General features: G+C 40.6%; 1 protein-coding gene across 1 annotated transcript; it reads left to right on the top strand.

Moving 5' to 3' along the window:
- The first annotated feature begins 11,691 nt into the window (after positions 1-11,691).
- LOC118753366 lies at positions 11,692-17,777 on the top strand. Its single transcript, XM_036488242.1, is given in 3 exon segments — positions 11,692-15,922; positions 15,924-16,110; positions 16,113-17,777. Coding segments are annotated over 3 exon segments (5,883 nt in total). The 5' UTR covers positions 11,692-11,875; the 3' UTR covers positions 17,762-17,777.
- Positions 17,778-18,761: the final 984 nt, after the last annotated feature.

Below are 18,761 nucleotides of genomic sequence, written 5' to 3'. Positions count from 1 at the left end.
CCAATTTTATAGTCTGTGATACGGCTGTTGTCCGAATTCCATTTTTTATTTGCGGCTTAATTTTCTGTAGTACATAGTTAAATGCAGTTTTGTTCAGTCGAAAAAAGTCCTGAAATCTGAAATAAAATTAAATTTTTAGCAACACTGATATGTATGAAAAGGTCCAAAACGCTCAAACACGTTTCCACGAGTATAAATTGTAACACTTACCTGTTATCTGGCAAACTGAATATATCACAGTTCTGCCTAATAATTTTCATTTTTAGAGTGAGCTCTTTTTTGCATTCTTCATCGCTTGAGCTTGAATCGGAAACAAAGAACATTTTTGGCGAAAAATATTCAATATTATAATAATCACACAGATCTAAAGAACGTAACGTTTTAAATAAAAATTGTAAACAACATGAAATAGCTGATGCAAAAATCGATAAATTGTCGACGTCGTCTCAACACGTTTAGCCAGTACCGATTCGGCGTCGACGTGATGTCGACTGAAAAACGACGACGATGTCGACGACGCCAACGCATATGTACCTGCAAAAACGATTATTTCAACTTCCCATAAATTGCTTCACACACCTCTGGTATAGTCCGGTAGATGAACGACGCTGATAGACGGGATTGATAGTTTAAACTTATAAACGATTCTCCTGTAAGAAATATAACTTTAGATAGGACTAACACATATTTTTATAATAAAAATAATTCAAGAACTCATCACCCTGTGGAACCCCTGTTCTATTGTTAAAGGTATTCAACATTTCTTGTGCATATACACTTATGGACAAAATAATAGCTGTACACAGTTTTTTGTTTAATAACTTTAAATAATTTGCAATTACAATTTTTTTTCTTTGTTTATATTAAGATTTTATTTTATAAACCCAAAATATGCGGAAATCATATCGCTTTATATTTTTAAACGAATTTTTACGTAAAGTAAAATCTTAATATAAACAAAGAAAAAATGTTTAATTACAAATTATTTAAAGTTATTAAATAAAAACTGTGTACAACTATGGTTTTGGCCATAATTATTAATATGTTTGCGTAGAACTCACTTCGAAATTCACAAAAAAGTGCATTTTTCAAACCGAATTTATTAATAAATTTGTTGTAGTTATACAATTAAGTGTACCCCCTTGACTAAAAGTGTGTGTAAAACTCTTTTGGATCTGGTCACCCATTCCGACACAATAGCCCGTATTCATTGGGCAAACAACTAAGCCGTACCCTCAAAGACCAACCTGTAGCAAGGAATCGCAAAGTTAGCGCTAACTTTTCCTCTGCAGAAGTTGTTCCCCTCATTAACGTGCTCGAGCGTTCTATTTCCGGCTGAATAAGGCGTAGTAATAATTCAAATTGACTTTTATTTAACCGCAAATAATTATTATATCCTGCAGGATCTGAAAGTAGAAGCTCCTCCGTTAAGAATGAAAATGAACCTCAACCAACCAGATCAACCAATTCTGTTTTATTAAAAATAACAAATGATATATGTACATTACTTACCTATAATAACTTCTTCATCGGCCTCTTCTATAATAGCATGACGCGTAGCTTCCAATGCTTCTTTTAGGATTAAATATTTTTCCGGTTCCATTTTTCAGTTAAATTAATTAACAGTTTGCAAATCTAGATGTACAACACGTGTTTCTGCTTTACGCCAGTTCACCAGTTTCACAAATGACAAATGTCAAAATAGAAGCGAAGAACCAAAAACTTGAATTCAACAGAATTGAAGCGTGTAAACGCAAATAGAAAACACAAAAGAGAATGAGCAAGAATTGCTTTCAAGTACTTGAATAATGTAAATCGGGTGTAACAACAAGGTTCTTGTTCAAAAAGAACCACGCAATAAGCATGAAAACATATACCAAGGGCCATACGTTATAACAAAAATTGACGGTGTAAACATCACAATTTTTTATAAAGCAAAAAAAAAAGAAAAAACAGTACACAAAAATAGAATTCATAATAAAATAAAACAATTTTTCTTATACATATATGTATATCTGTACATTCATCTGCCGAACTAGATCGGCCGCAACAGCGGTCCGGCAGTTCTCTTTTCAGGTACACAGAAACAGCGAGATCAGAAAGCAGCCACCGTACCGAGGGTAGTCGCCGCTCCAATAGCCTGCATCGCTCAGCCAGTCGGCGCCGCTCCAAGAGTCGTCACCACTCAAAAAGCCGGGAGCGCTCAAAGTGTCGGCGCCGCTCTGACAGCGGTTACCGGAAGGGGAAGGGTAGACACAGGTCCCCCAGCAGCAACGCCTCCGCAGAGGAGGAAGAAAACCCACAGGGCCAAACCTCCGCCGATGCCTTTGCTAGGCCAGCCAGGGGCTCTAGACGACCGACATCGCGAAGGTTTGAGCGGCTCCGGGGTCAAGTGGTACCTCTGGTACCTGGAGCAGGGCAAGCCCCCAGTTGAGGCCAGAGCCATGGCCTGCGTCAGAATGGAGGTCGAGAAAGAGCGTAGCAGTAAAGGCAACAAACCCGCACCTGCCGATAGGTGGAAGAGCGGGCCCAATAAACAGGCACACCTACCCGCGCCTGCTGCAAAGCAGAGAAGTGGGCCACAGAAACAACAGCAGCACAGACCCGCACCCGCCGAATGGCGGAGCGGGGAACTCCCAGGCCATAACAAAGGGGACGCAGTCAAGAGAGGGAGCAATCAAATTACTCCGCCTGAGACACCAAGCACCAACGGCAGCGGGATCAGCCACCTACTCCGAATTCATGGCCTAAGAGCCTGGCAGGGCCGGCCGGGCAAGGACAGGTGCAGGGGGGCGCCACTTAGCAGCCCAGCTACTCGGAGACTCTCAAAGGTATCCGGGTAGCGGTGCAACCGTGTGAGTACCCTGCTGCTGCTTTGAGCCCATAGGACCTAACCAGGCTCCAAGACGCCATCATGGACGAGGTCTTTAAAGGTTGGTCGCACCCGCTGACATTCTGTGGGGTGTACTTCAGGTCCGGTATGCTTCTCGTAGATTGCAGGGACGAGAAAACAGCAACCTGGCTGGCGGAGAAGGCATCAGCACTTGAGGGCTGGAAGGGACCCGGGATGTGCACGAAGAGAGGGGACGATATCCCTCCAGTGCACAACATCACGGTATTCCTCCCAAGGAGCGCCGAGAAATCTGCCGAGTTTGCGCTGGGGCTATTAAAAGCGCAGAACGAGGGTATTCACACTTCTGCGTGGAAAGTAGTGTCCAGCACCACTGAAGATAACGGGCTCAGGCTATTCCTAGGCATTGATTAGGAGTCTTACGTCAGCATAAAGAGGGCTGGCTTCAACCTGAACTATAGGTTCAGCTTCGTCACGGTGAGGCCGTGCCGACAAAAGGCGACAGGCAGCAAGGAGTCGGAGTCACAGGAGATTCAAATCGACGCGGTCGCCGGTTCCTCTGGTGCCCAGACTTCCGAGTCGACCTCGGGCTTACCGGCGGAGAAGCACTCCTCGCAGAAACACCAGCTCCTGCGAACACCCTCGGGCCTACCGCTACCACTACCTCAGCGTACCACGTGCCCTCAACGCAGGTGCTGGCGGAAAGAGAGCGAACTACAGCTCTCCGAGCTTGACGAGCTCCATCTATGAATCCCCGACACTTGGCAGTACCCCGGTTAACCTGCATCACGCGGTGGCTGCTTCGGCGGTCATCACCAGCAGGTTCTCCACGGCTCGCCTGGGCATCCTATTGATCCAAGAGCCGTGGACCTACAGAGGCCAGGTGAAGGGCCTCAACCATAAAAGAAACAAGGTAATTTGGGACCTCTCCTGTGAGAGGCCCAGAGCGTGTGTAGTGCTTAAGGAAAATATTGATTATTTTTGCATTACAGAATTTTTAACACAGGACCTAGTCGCAGTGCAGACGGCGCTGACCATTTGCTGCATGATAGGAACGTAGAGGTGGTGTTCGCTGCCGCCTACTTTCCGGGAGACAGCAGCTATGCCCCACCACAAGAGGTACAGAGGTTAGTGGAGTACTGCAGGAGGAGACGGCTCCACCTTATAGTGGGGTGCGATGCGAACGCCCACAATGTTGAATGGGGCAGCACGGACACAAATCGCAGAGGTGAGTGTCTCTTAGAGTACATTTTAAGCGAGGAACTTAGCATCCACAATGTTGGCCAAACACCGACATTTGTCACGAGGGCTAGGAAAGAGGTACTGGACATACCGCTTAGCAACAGCTTGGATATTCCTCTGGTCACCTAATGGGGGGTCTTGTCGGAACCTTCACTATCGGACCACAGGATTATCCAATTTGTGCTGGGAGCAGAGGTGAGAATAAACCGAGCAATTAGAAACCCCAGGAAAACTGACTGGAAGCGATACAGCGAAAATTTAAAGTCAAACTTGACTGAATTACAGTCCAAGAACAGACACGTCGATCATATGAGGTTAGAGAACACCGTTAACGAACTGAATGGCGCCATAATGGATGCCTTTCACTCCAGCTGCCCTGAGGCGAAACCAAAAGGGAAGGCTCAGCCCAACTGGTGGTCTCGGGAGCTATCGGTGCTCAGAAAGCAGGTACGAACACTTTTTAATAGGGCAAAGCGTACAGGGCTTTGGGCGGAGTATTCAGCCGGTTTAACTAATTACAGTAAAGAGATCAGGAAGGCCAAACGGGGCAGCTTCAGGAAGTTCTGTGGGGATATCACCGCTAGACTACATAAGGCCCTGGCGAGGGATCATAATGACACCAAACTAGCAATCCGGCTAGCTAATAGTACCTACTCAGGGAACGAAAAAGAGAGGGCGCTTGCCCTGCTCTCGGCCCACTTCCCGGATGCCACTCCGACCACGAGGAAGGTACCATGCCAACGAAATAGGCCATCCCCTGCAGATTGGAAGTTGGCTAGAAGTCTAATCACCCACCGATCAGTCTGCTGGGCTCGGGACTCCTTTGATCGGTACAAATCCCCTGGGGTGGACGGCATCAGTCCAGTGCTGCTGAAGCAAGGTAAGGAGTTCTTACTGCCATACCTCGTCAACATCCCCGAGGTGTGGCAGAGGGCTCGGGTTATATTTATCCCGAAGATAGGTAAGAGAGATTACTCTCTCGCGAAGTCCTTCAGGCCGATAAGTCTAACCTCCTTTCTGCTAAAAGAAATGGAGAAGGTCATTGACCATGAAATCAGGAACAACACCCTTAATGTGGCGCCTTTTCACCCCGACCAAGAGGCCTACAGAGTGGGCAGGTCCACGAACACTGCACTATACGCCCTGTCCACGGAAATACAAGGTGCCCTTGAGTGTGCGGAGACAGTACTCTGTGCCTTCATCGACATTGAGGGGGCGTTTGAAAAACGTAATGTGCAGGCAACCATCCGCAGGTGGATAGTCAGGTTACTCAACACAAGGATAGCTGAAACCGACATCGGTGACGGCGTGGTACAGCTACAAACTACAAGAGGTTGCCCACAGGGTGGAGTTTTATCCCCTCTTCTGTGGAGCTTAGTTGTGGACGAACTTCTACGGACTTTCACTGACAATGGCATCCGCTGTCAAGGCTATGCGGATGACATTGTGATTATTGCCAGAGGGAAGTTCGTGAGCACTTTATGCGATATGGTTCAAAAGGGACTAAACCTTGCAACAGGCTGGTGCTTGAGTATGGGCCTGAGCATCAACCCCTCCAAAACCGTTATCGTCCCCTTTTCTAGAAGAAGAACACTCCCAGGTATGAGGAACATCACTTTGAATGGGGTCGCCGTCAACGTCGCCACCGAAGTCAAGTACCTAGGATGAATACTAGATTCCAGACTTCTGTGGAAGGCGCATGTCGACGCGATCACTTCCAAAGCCACGAGGGCACTAATGGTACGCAAACATCTCGCTGGGAAGTCTTGGGGCTGCAGTCCCAAGATCCTGAGATTGATGTATACCATGATAGTTACACCAATAGTTACTTATGGGGCAGTGAGACAACGGTGAGACAATCCCTCTCTAAGCTTCAACGTCTGGCGTGTGTATGCACCACGGGGGCAATGCGCACATGCCCGATGGCGGCGCTAGAGGTAATTCTCGAGCTCGAGCCACTGCACCTTACCATAGAACAGGCAGCAAAGCGAACTCTATTGAAATTCGCAAGAGAAGGCTTTGGTAGAGGTAAAATCGTACCATCGAGGAACAGAGATATGCTAGGATCAAAATAGCGCTTTGCTCCAAGTTGACTTGGAGAGGCAGATATAAGCGAGCTCAATGCAATGGTATACAGACGGCTCTAAGACTCCCGACTAAGCTTTCGGTACCCATGGGGGTATACCCAAGCATCTTTCAACGGGAGTCTATGCCATAAGTCTGTGTGCAGAGATTAACTTGCGTAGAAACTATCGTAATGAAAGTATTTTGGTCATGAGCGACAGCCAGGCAGCACTCAAGGCCCTCTTATCATTTGAGGTCAAATCCTCTCTGATTCTTGAGTGTATTGATAAGCTCAACGCCCTGGCGGAGTACAACGACATCTAATTAACTTGGGTGCCAGGTCACGTAGGAGTTGTTGGCATTGAGGAGGCGGACCGACTAGCTGGGAAGGCAAAGAGAGGGTAAGGATATTGACAGGCTTTCTGACGGGTCACTGCAGACTGAGAGGTCACCTGCACAGGTTGGGGATCCTGTCTAACGACCTATGTCGGTTCTGCGATGTGACTGAGGAGACCCCCCTGCATCTGCTTCGCAAATGCGAGGCAGTTGCGAGAAGACGGGAGAGACACCTAGGCTAACTCTGGCCAAGTGAAGAAGTCATACAATCGCTAACCCCCCGAGATCTCCTTAAATTTCTGGGTTCTCTGGGATTAGATGAGGTACTCTAAACAGTCGAGGGCATAATAGATCCTTTGGTCGCAGTGCATACCTCTACTTAATCTATCTATCTGTCTATATATGTATATACGTATGTATAATTACTTTTATTTTTTCTTTTATTACCATCAACAAAAATAAAAATTGTACAAAAAAAAAAGAATTATAATTTGAAATGTATAAATTTTCATTATGAAAACTAGCTCTCAAGAAGAAAAAAAACAAAACATTTTTATAAGTATATTTATAATATATTTTTCCATGAAATTGTAAACTAAGAATTTTTTCGCAAAATATGAAACGAATTTATTAAAACAAAAAGCATTTTTCATGCATTGTTAAAATCAAACTTTAAAAATTTTTGTACAAATACTATCAAAAAAAAGAAACTTAAATTTCCATTTTGCCATAGGCAAATTAAAATATACTTATGTAAATTTCAATTAACTAGACTCACAAGTCATAGTTAATTATCATAAGCTACCTACAAAATATCATACTTATCCTTATACTACTACACAATAGTTTCCAATTAAATAATTATTAATAAATAAAACAAGTAATAATAATTTAGTAAATACCATAGCTTTTATTTAAATGTTTTCCATAAATTAAATTGCTATGAATGAACGAATGAAAGAGGGAGGATTATCTCTTAATCATTCCTCAAATTCGTTCCTTCAAAACACTTTAATTCTAATTATAACTTTTGGCAGAAGAATGTGGCAAAACTGCTCACTTTGCCAAATTCTTCCTTTTCCAAAGGAGGGGGATGTAATGCGATCAAGCATACAATTTTGCAACGCTACATATTACTACAAATCACCTTATATGAATCACCTTAAAGCTAATCTACTACTATTAAGAATTTACGATGTTAGAATGCGACCCTGTCGTATGTATGACAGCTGCTAGGCTTAAGTCAAAAAGCAGCAGGCACCATTTATTGAAGGTACACCCAGCAACTAAAGATGTGGGATAACCCACATCACTACACCTATTATTTCTGTGTGTGTCCAAGTAATTTTTATATCTGACCCTTCACAGCCTCACTATTTCCTCAAGAAATAATGGAACGGGTCTATATTTCTGTTGCAAACATGGGTTGCCGTTTGTTGTTTTTCACCAAAACACTTTAGAAAGCCGTAGTAGAAAAGATAACAAACTTATTAAGAACTACGTACTGCCTTAAGAACATTTGACACAAGAAAGCCAATTTTTGTACGTTATTTTATATGAAGTTTTTATTTTCTTGATAGCTCCATACTGGTCTTTAAGCCACGCGAAATAATGAAATTTTTTCGGAACTGTTTTCTTGAGAGCTGCATACTGGCCTTAAAATAGCAAAAGTTATTTCAAGGAATACCTCTACCTTAAAGGTACGGTTAAACGTGGAAATGCAAGCGGTTTTCTATGCTGTCAAAATGCGAAATCGAAATCCTACTTTCCCGTGTAAACAGCCAAAAAGTCCTTTTTGCAGATTTGCAGAAATCACTTTAGGAAATAAAAACTGCAATTTGTAACTGCAACTGAAATTATGCAAATCCCTTTGCTCGTGCTGCACTAGCAATTCTGACTTTGCTGCGAGTGCTGTCCAACCAATCAAGTGTTGCCGTGTGACGCGTTTTTTAGCAAATTTGTATAAAATTATAAAAATGTTGAATAAAATATGAAAAATATGTGTAACTAATTTATTCTACTGATATGAAGTACATAAGTATTAACGTATTTTATATTTTGTGAATGTTTTGTGCACAATTTAGCAGGTTTAGCAAATTTTCCAGGTCATAAAGTTTGTTATAGGCATAAGAATGTCCGGTAACATAGTTGAAAGTGGGCTTGTCTGCATTCACCATGTAAAAGACAAAAAGTAGTATCGGAAAGTTGATTTTTAGAAATAAAAAGTGCTTTCGAAAGTCACTTTACATGCAAGGTGTAACTCCTCCTTTGGAAATTCTTGAGTTTGACAGACTTTTGAAATGGAATTACACTTGCTACGTCTAACAGCTACTTAAGAATTTAGGGGAATTAGCCTTAAAAGAGTTGGCATCCCTGGGGTTGATTAAAATATGTTATCAGTACTTTCTTAATCGATTAATATTAGTTATTTGCTGAGATGATACTTTTAAGTATTGATCGATACTCGGTACCGATTCAAAAAGTATCCAATACTTTTGATGCTCGGTACCAAAACGTTTAGAGTACAACTCCACAACCAGCTTTTCCGGCATTTGGGGCTTCCAGCCATGGTTGCCAGTCGCCAACATTTTTTCTACCAAAATCTCTTAAGAAAAGTTCCCAAAAGTTACCAAATCTTCACTACCAAAATCTTCACTTCTTCAGTGAGAAAATAATATACTGAATAACACTGCTATATTTCACAACAAATATGTGTATACTTACAGCCCCGTTCTGTGCACTTAATAAATTCAATATTTTTATAATTTGTCAATTTTGAAAATTTATCAAGAACTCCCAGTTCTAGCACAAAAGTTAAGATCTATTTTTTTGATAAATTTTCAAGAATAATATTTATATTATAATTTTCTTATTAGAAAATATTTTTCTATCAATTAATAACTGCATGTGCCGTTACTCTCATTTTCGTTGTTGGTGTTTCCGACAGGGTAGGAGTATGATATAATATGGAACGAGTTTCCATCGTCCCTTGTCAAATTTAGTTTGGAGACAAACCGGTTTCGGCGTTGTGTCATTTTCAGTGTAATTTTTCTTTCGGAATGTGCCGACACTTGGACCTGCGACTCACGGAATAATAGCACCGTTCGTTTGAAAATTGCTAATTTTTTTGCTATTTTTTCAGTTTTTCATAATTTACTGTACGTCGAAATACATGTCGGTAGATGGGTCTGGTAAAAAGCACGCAACATTTTTTTTTGCCGGAAAAAAACAAAACGTTTTTGGACCTTACCAAAAATTGCCAGATGGCCAGTATTAAAATGTGAGAGGGTAGAATTCAAAATTTATCGCAAAAATTCGAAAGTGGTTTTAAAAGTGCAGCCCTTGGTGCTGCCACTGTAATTCAAATATTTCCAGTATTCGAATATGAGATGACTCTACTTTAATCGAAGTAATTTTGTAAAAGTGTCAGTAGTGCTGCCACTGAAACTCGAAGGGTTTTTATAATTACGCACATTCAAAACATAATTCATTTCTTTCTAGTAATGCAAATAGATGTTTAGTCGCAAAAGTTACCAAAATGAAATAAAAGTTACCAAGTTACCAAACCGTTTAAAAGTTACCAATTTAGGTTGAAAGTTACCAATTGTGGCAACCATGCTTCCAGCTACACAATTCAGCTATTGCTGAAAGCCTGAAAAACGTTGAACGCCTGAAAAGCTTGTTGCGGAGTTGTACTCTTATGCTTCCAAAAAGAACGATTACAGACCAAAACTAAAAGCGGTTTAGGGGAGCCTAGCCTATCAAAAGCAAGTGTAGGGGCTAATAGAGGTTTTAATGCTAATTGAAATAAAAAAATATATATAAATTTTCCATCGCCACAATGAAGAGAAACTCTTATTTGAAAAATTTTTTTCTAGATGAATCGGACGATGTTACCTTATACAAATTGTTTATCTTTTGGGAAAGCATCGTCTTATACCATTTTCCCACGCCATCCTCAATTATTTTGTTCGCTCCCCTAATTACGATCGCGAATTACCCTATTCCCACGACACATTCTTAATTCGATTTAACAGTTCTCGGTTACCGTATTTTGTTTTTGTTTTTCTCCGCTGCAAAATTGATGCAAAAAGTAGGTTCTTCCTAAAAATTTATAAGTATCCGTATTAAATTAGGGCTATACACATTGATAAACTTTACTTTTAAATGCAAGTTTTGATTTGTGAGCTATTTTCGCAAAAGTTTGCGAAAGCGGGTTCGTCAGCTGAGCATTTGTTTACATCACAAGCACCACTATTTTACACTTTTATTCAAGTAAAGAAGAGTCATTTCAACATGACAACATATTTTAAAGCATTTTGTTGCATCATTTTACCTAAATTGTGCGTTTAAAGTGGCTGACAATAATTTTGCCTAATTTTGGTTTTCGTTGTTTTCTTTGCTTTGTTTACTTTTCGCTCGTTTTCCAGTGAAACAAGATGGCGTAGAACCCGCTAAAAAACTTTTTTCACTCTCTTGTTCTTACGTGATCTTGTGTCTTTCGTTCATGGAAAGCAGCTCAGAAACCTACGAAAACAAATCATCCAAGTTGATTGCCGCAACTAATAAAATTCGCCCATCTCTCAACTCTTGACGAACGCATATGCGGCAAAACAATAACAACAACAATCAAATTGTGCCGTTTTGTTTGCGTCGATAAAATCGATTTTCCACAGATTTTCTGTTGAAAGTTATGTCAAAAATGTCCAATTATTACTACATTTATACGCCCTTATTATTTGCAAATAACAATTTGCGAAATGGTAAACTTTGCCGTATAAACGCTGATTTAATTTTTTATTTGCAAATAACTAAATCTCGCAAGTAAGTATTGATTAGTGGTATTATTTGCAAATACGCGCAAGACGCCTTCACTCTTAGGTTTATTTTCTTTTTCGATGGCCATCTTATTGCCTTTTAATAATCAAGACGTTGCCATTTTTTACTTTATTTTCTTTTTCGTTGGTCATATTATTGCTTTTTTATAATCAGGCAATATTAAAAAAGAATTTTTCACCATCGAATAAACAGTGAGTTAGGTATTGCAGATTATTTTTTTTTTGCAAATAACTTACGTATAAACGTAGTATATGTCTACAATCGGTATTAGGTACCGAAAGGAAGTATTGGGTACCGAAATCTTTCTGAAGTATTGGGTACCATGCATTGGGTAATGGCAATTCAGCATATCTCTAATTAATATCCGAAATACACTCTTCCCTAGTAGGGCGCTTTGATAAATATAAAAAATATATATAAAACATGATATATAAATATTATATCAAAAATTTAACTTCAATTAATATAAATACGCTTTGAAGTCGGCAAACAAATTTTGAAATTCACGTTTGATGTTTATTTGTTTTTAATAAAGCCGCAAGTATGTCTCTACACTTGGATCATGCTACAATACAGAAGCTAACTCATAACTCTCCTGAGATAAGGGTGCGCACTTTGGAACAAATATGGAATAAGATGAATCGTGCCAATGAGCATAACGAAAAACTACACTTCAAGGCAGGAGAGCTATGCAAACAACTTATTCGTTGGTTTGAGTTTGAGCCACTAAGTGCTACACAACGGGTGCTTCAGTTACTTTTATTGATTCTTCGCTCGAACGAAAAATCTATAAGACAGCTAGGTGTAGAGCGTTTCAAAAGAGAAATGGATAAAATTAGGTTGCTACTCAGGAAACGTCCCAGCGAATCTCAAATAGTAGATGAAATCATGTACATATTGAAAGAATACCAATATAATCAATTAGAAGATAAAATAGATGACGTTACAGAAATTTTTGACTCGCTTTCTGTTGCCAAGGATGAAGGCAGTCATTCTAGAAATAAGGATCTGTTAATTCATTTTGAACCAATTGATTATGAGCCAGCGTGGTCAATACCTACACCCGCCGATTTTACAACTCTCACTTTTATGACTGACCTATTGTCGTCGACAGATGTGGAAAAAGTGGAAGCGGCAAATGTCCTGCTGCATCTGGAAATCACAATGCTAGACTATCCTGCTGAATATATGCTTCAATCTCCACATGTATTCCTTAATCTAATGCATTTATATCGGTTTTACGATGACATTGAAATCAACAGTTTGTTGGAAGATGTGGCACGAACTATTAACGCTTACTTGCGCCTGCTTTTAAAGCGAATAAAAACGCGCAATAATGTAACAGCATATTCAGTTAAAACATCAAAATTCGGTAATACGCAGCTAAAAGTTGGTACAATATTGCGTTTTGCTATTGAAAAAAGCATACACATATTGGAGGTAACGATAACTGAATTCTCCAAAGAAACCCGACAAATTGTAGAGATTGTCACTAACTGCCTTGAACTGTATCGCATTCAACAATTAACAATCGGCACAAATGTACTTATGAGGTTAAATAAAATTATTGCAAGCCTTCAAGTATGTTTCGAGCAGGATGAACATTTTACCTTACAACGCATTAAATACCTCTTGCTTGTATGCTTATTGGACGATATTATGCAGCATAATATGAAAATGGGATCTTGTAAAGGAATTCCACAAGTATTGGAGTTCCTCTTGTGCGATTTTTCCTTTAAAGAAAATTTTCCGAATCGGTACAAAAACATTCAACAGCGCTATTTAAATGCTGTTGGTGGATCTAAACGACTTCGGGAATTAGATGGTGTTATTCGTACTACAGTTACTTTATTAAAAAATCCTCAAGCCATCGTGAGTGCAGATATTATAGAAAATGGACTAGATATTTTTGAAGGGTTGGAAAATTTAAAAAATATACAGCTAGCAGAACTAACATTCAATGCGATTGTCAATTGTAATGCACACTATATTTCGCAGCCAAACTTACGCGCTAAAGCTGATGAACTTTTACTTCGACTACTGCATCTTACACATGAACCACTAAGGTTGCACATCTTCAAAATGCTTGCAATGTCTGTAAAACGACATTTTGCTGCCCTAATGGAATGTGAGTGCTACAGTATGGGTCTAACTCATGGACAATTGTTGGAAGCTCAAGTGTTGGGAGTGCCGCTGAGCGGTGAACTTTTGCTCAATCTCATCTACGAATGCACCGAAGGAGCCCACGAAAGTATTCGCAAAATTAGCCAAGACGTTCTTGTATTTATATTGAAATCTCAGAAACTTTTGGGAGAACATTGGACTAAACTGTTGGAATTATTGTTGCCGGTCTTGCCTTTGTTGCAATGCTGCACAAATTCGCCACAGATAATAGAACTTTTGCAAAATTTACTTGATCCTGATGCTAAGCAGTTGCCATTTTTGGCGGTTTTGAAAGGCAGCATAGGATTCATGTTTCACCGTGATAGCGCCGTACGCAGTGAAGCGTTGACACGCCTTATATACATCATGAATTCAGTGCCGGATGCTGACAAGTATATACCGAATCTGCTTTATATAAGTGATGTTATACCCAACGATTTATGTATTTTGAAAACACCTCGAGAATATACCCGGATCTTTATTAATGTCACAGATTTTTGTGAGCGGGATACACTGCTTAATTTGTTGAGTATATTGGAGATGTCCGATGTGGAGCCTGTAGTGCGTAAAACGACGCTAATGCAGCTAAATGTTATGTGCCAACAATGGCACACTCTATCTGCTTTCTGTGAGGAAAGTGCGCACTATTTGATACTGCGAGCGCTCGAAAACTCGATGGTGGTTGAATCGTGCGAAGATTATACTGGAGCGGCGGTCCCCGCTATCGGTGTGCTATGCAAAGTTTTGCTCTATGATACTGGGTTGCGGTGCGAACTTTCCGATACGCCAAATATATATGTTTTACTACTGCGTGCACTTTGTCTTTACCAGAACGAAATACAAATGCGTCAAGATGCATGTATTTGTCTTTTTTTACTACTATATGCCAACTATGTTGTGGTGTTGGGTAATCAGCGAATTGAGGCTCCCAAGTCGTTGGGAAATTTACAAATACCATTGAGTTGTGAGTTGCAGGCAATTAAGAAAAGAGATATGTCCCTTCATCACTACGATGGTACTTTCAAAAGCAAATTAGAAGAAAATTCATATATTCGACAGTTATTGGCTTTTAACTTTTGCAACCAGCAACTTCCTATACCCAAGCAATACTTGGAGAAACAAAAGAGTTACAATCTCGATGTAGGGTTACATTTGACGTTGCGCGATTGGCGTCTAATGAATGCTACAATACCAAAACAAAATATACATCGGTTTTTACGGGCGATTCTAAATGCAACAAGTCACAATTCGTTAATTAATGCATGTGTTTCACTGCAACTACAGCTAATGGTGCGTGATCAGCACTCTACTGCAGGAGCGTTGATGCCCGATGAAGTTGCTGACGAGCTATATAGTATAATTGGCAAGTACTTGCAGCTCTCGCCGGGCAATGAAACTGATTATGAACTTTTCGAAGAATTGCTCGATCTTTGCGATTTTTGTGTACGACTCTCCATACCCATAATATGTACGCGCTTATTAAAAGAACTTATTGCAGACTTCCAACACGCTATGATATCACTTCTTAAGGTATCGGCGACACCTCTACGCTTGAATCATAAATTGTGTAGTTTACTGGGAAAGGTAATAGCAGCAGTCAAACCCGTAAAACACGCCGATGAAGGTATTTGCATTTTTAATAGCAACCTATTTGAATTGATCTTCCAGCTGATAATGCAATATTTCCAAAAACGGGATCTGTTACGCATACGTAGCTTATTGGATTTACAAAAAATACTCAGCGCTTACGATATAAATGTTTCCGATGAGCAGCTCGTGTCTTACTGCAAGCATTTCATCAAATTATCGCTTGCTTTGAAGTCCTTCACTCAGACAGGCGCGCAATGGCAGATTGATTGTCTTACCATTGTTTGTCAATTATATGGACAAATGAGAGAAGCCGAAACCAGTTTTAAGCTCAGTGAGTCCACATTAAAGTATTTGAGTGGCTTATGCGGTCACTGCGATCAAGCGGTGCGCGCACTGGCCTGGTGTATTCTTACGTACGTGTCGCACTTTAATTCCCAACAAGATACAAAAAGTTCTCTAGCAAAAGGTGTTGACTTGCTGCAAAATACCTTATTTTATCTTCCTGGAGGCTTTATGGCATGCTGTTTGTGCACTTTTCTAGATGTCGGCGAAACAATTGGGGTGCGTCAGTTAGCGGCCAATTTGTTTACTAAGCTTCTCAGTGATAAGGATAAATTTGAAGATGCAAACGTCTTGCTTACCAGGCATAGATTCCTCGAATTTGCTAGTGAAGCTGTACGTGGCTGCTGTGTATTTGGCCAACAATTACCCCCGCACATTGATGCCAATTCTGGAATCAGCATAGCCAATTGCGGTTTGATTGGTTTTCTTTGTCGAATTTGTTTAAGAATGTTGCAGTTGAACGGCGATTTCGCAACAGTGCTATGTGCGAGCAATTTTTTTGACCAGATTGTATGAGTTGCTGAAGATATCACCGGAGCACTCCAACCCTGCTTACTATACAATGTGTGGTGATATTTGTCACTTGTACGGCGCTTGTTACCCATCGAATTTTTCTTTTCTGCAACGCATTTTGTGTCGGGATCAAGTATGGCTAATCAGCTTTTATCAGCTGCTCGACCAACCACGTCTGATGTTGTAGTCAATATATTACAGCTGCTCTTAGTTATATGCAAAGACGACTTGGCCTTTGAGAAGTTATGTCGAAATATTGCCAAAGCCCCTGAATTTCTTGTGAGAAATTTTTTGCGCGCTTTTACCATCAACAATCTCAACACTCCCTTGCAAAGATGTTCTTTAGCAGCGCTTAGTTTATTGTTAATTAAATCGCACAACAGACGTCAAATGCATGATGAGCAAAAGACATTTCTGACGGTGCTGGAAGACGATATTGAAATAAAAGATCCAACCTTCGCAAAGGACAACCACATTACGTGCAAATCAGCAAGTATAAACGAAATGGTAAATGGCAAAAAGAGCAACAGTAGCAGTGACAATTTAAGCGCCTGTGATTCATTGTTTAGAATAGTTACCAAATCTGCAGCTGCCTTTATTTTTGTCCAGTTGTTCCTTCTCTTTCAGCACCTCTATACAAGAGCGGCTTGCAAATTTGATGTTGCACCATCCAAAACACAAGTACAAGTTAGCGAAACATTGGGCGTTCTACTGAGTCTTTCCCCTGAAGCGAGGTTAGCAGCTAAGGGTCTGAAACTTTTTGACAAAATGTCGCAGATTTTTAATACGTTTTTTGAGCAGTTCAAGTGCTCTGCTACCACGTATGTGCGCCGATATGGGGAGAACAAGAAACTGGCACTGATTAAAAATTTACAACTGCTGCTCAGCGTGCACTCACATTGGTTTGCAGCGCCGGATGCAGCGCTCACTGATAACTTACAGAGCATCACTCTCTCCAAGCTTACGATGCAGCTGTGGCCGTTTCTAGCACATTCCTGCGAATTAAAGCAGCTAGTATTGCAGGTGTGCAGCTTTCATAGCGAACATTCTTTTATTGTGAGCCAACAGTTTTCTGTACTGTTTTCCGGATATGCGCATTCATTGCTGCAGTTAGTTATCAAGTTGGTTATAGCGGAAACAACGCGTGTCAAGGCTAGCACAACCGAGAGCTTTCCAGTTATCAGTACCGGACTGCGCGTCGTTATGAATTGTTGCTCGTGTGCCGAAGGTCGCGTCACCATCATTAAGGCGCACATGCTGGACATATTTGATAGTCTGCATCCGTTTCATTTGAAATCACCACAGGTGAAAATGGAAGTACTGCGCGCTTGGTTGCAATTTTGGGAGTTATTTTCCCGTTACCCTGAAGGTGCGCAAACGCGCAATTTACGCGCTTTGTGTGATGTCATTTTACGCGCCCCGGCCGGCAGCGCCACACGCGTACTCACGCTTCGGATACTACGTAATATGTGTTTCTTGCCCAACAACCGTTCAGCTTTTATGACTTCTTCGGATTTTGTTTGCACTGTCGATGCGATTGTCGCTCAACCATTAGATTTGGCATCAACACCAAATGGGATACCGCAGTGTGCCTCTTATGAGGAGCAATTGATTGTATGTGTTGGAGTTTGGAAATTAGCATCTGCAGGCGCTAAGTATGTTGCACAATTGCGCAGCACCAATTTGGCTAAGCATCTGCGTCGATTGCACGAACAACTGGTGACTCTGAAAGAAAACGACTCCAAAAAGATTTCGCAGTTGCCTTTCGCCAATGATTTGTCTTATGTACTTGATGTAATTTTAAATATTTTCAATAACTGATCTGATTATCTATGTACCTAATTGTATTAATTACTAAAGTATACAAATTGTTTTTGATAAACTTATATCATAAAGATTTATTTATTTTTTTTTTATTTTAACAAAGCTTATATAATAAAATACAATATTATTATACAAACTAAAGAACGCAGCACTAGCTACATAGGCTTTCGGCTGGCCAGTGAGGACTTGACTGATTATATACGACGGAGAAGATCTGAGTCCTTAAGGAATTTATATATCTTAGAGACGTTACCATGGGAAGGATTCATTAGTAACTGTAACGGATCAGTATGGTTAAAATTTCGCCGTCTATGAACTTCCAATTCAGGACAGAAAACTAATAGGTGTAGCACACTGACTGGGGCGTCGCAAAATGGGCATAAATTGGGTTGTGTTCCTTGCAGCAGATGAGCATTCGTAATGATACTGTGACCGATACGGAGTCTCGTATAAGGCGTGATGTAGTTGGACGGAATAGATGATGGGTAGCAAGGTTTGGTGTGGCTAGGGTTGATTCTAGCATAATGATGCATGTAATTCACCCACTCAGAAAGTATCTTGTCCTGTCTCTGCTGCACAATAAATCGATGGATATCATTTTTACAAAATAGACTAGAAGTCGTAACAGGAGTGAAGCTCATATCTTTTGCCGCTTTGTCTGCAAAAATGTTGCCGCTGATGCCAGTATGCCCAGGCACCCACATGAGCCTAATTTTGAGAGGGTGGATAATCATGATATTTCTTATGCACCCAATTATGTAGTTGTGATTATTCAGGTTTTTAACAGCTTGGAAGCAAGATAGACTGTCCGAGCATATGATGAATTTGCCATAAGCTTTTGTAGCATATTGCACGGCGTGGAGAATGGCAGTAGCTTCCGCAGTAAAAATAGAACAAAAAGGAAAAAGTAAACCATAAGATATATTTTCACCATTTTCTTTAACAACGGCAAATGAAGTGTAATCTGCCTTGGAGCCATCAGTGAATAGCGGTTGCC

The sequence above is a fragment of the Rhagoletis pomonella genome, unplaced genomic scaffold (genome assembly GCF_013731165.1).
Source record: "Rhagoletis pomonella isolate Grant_MI unplaced genomic scaffold, Rhpom_1.0 Rhpom_scaffold_02388, whole genome shotgun sequence".
Classification (NCBI taxonomy): domain Eukaryota; kingdom Metazoa; phylum Arthropoda; class Insecta; order Diptera; family Tephritidae; genus Rhagoletis; species Rhagoletis pomonella.
The sequence above is the reverse complement of the archived record's forward strand: the minus strand, read 5'-3'. Positions and strand labels throughout refer to the sequence as shown.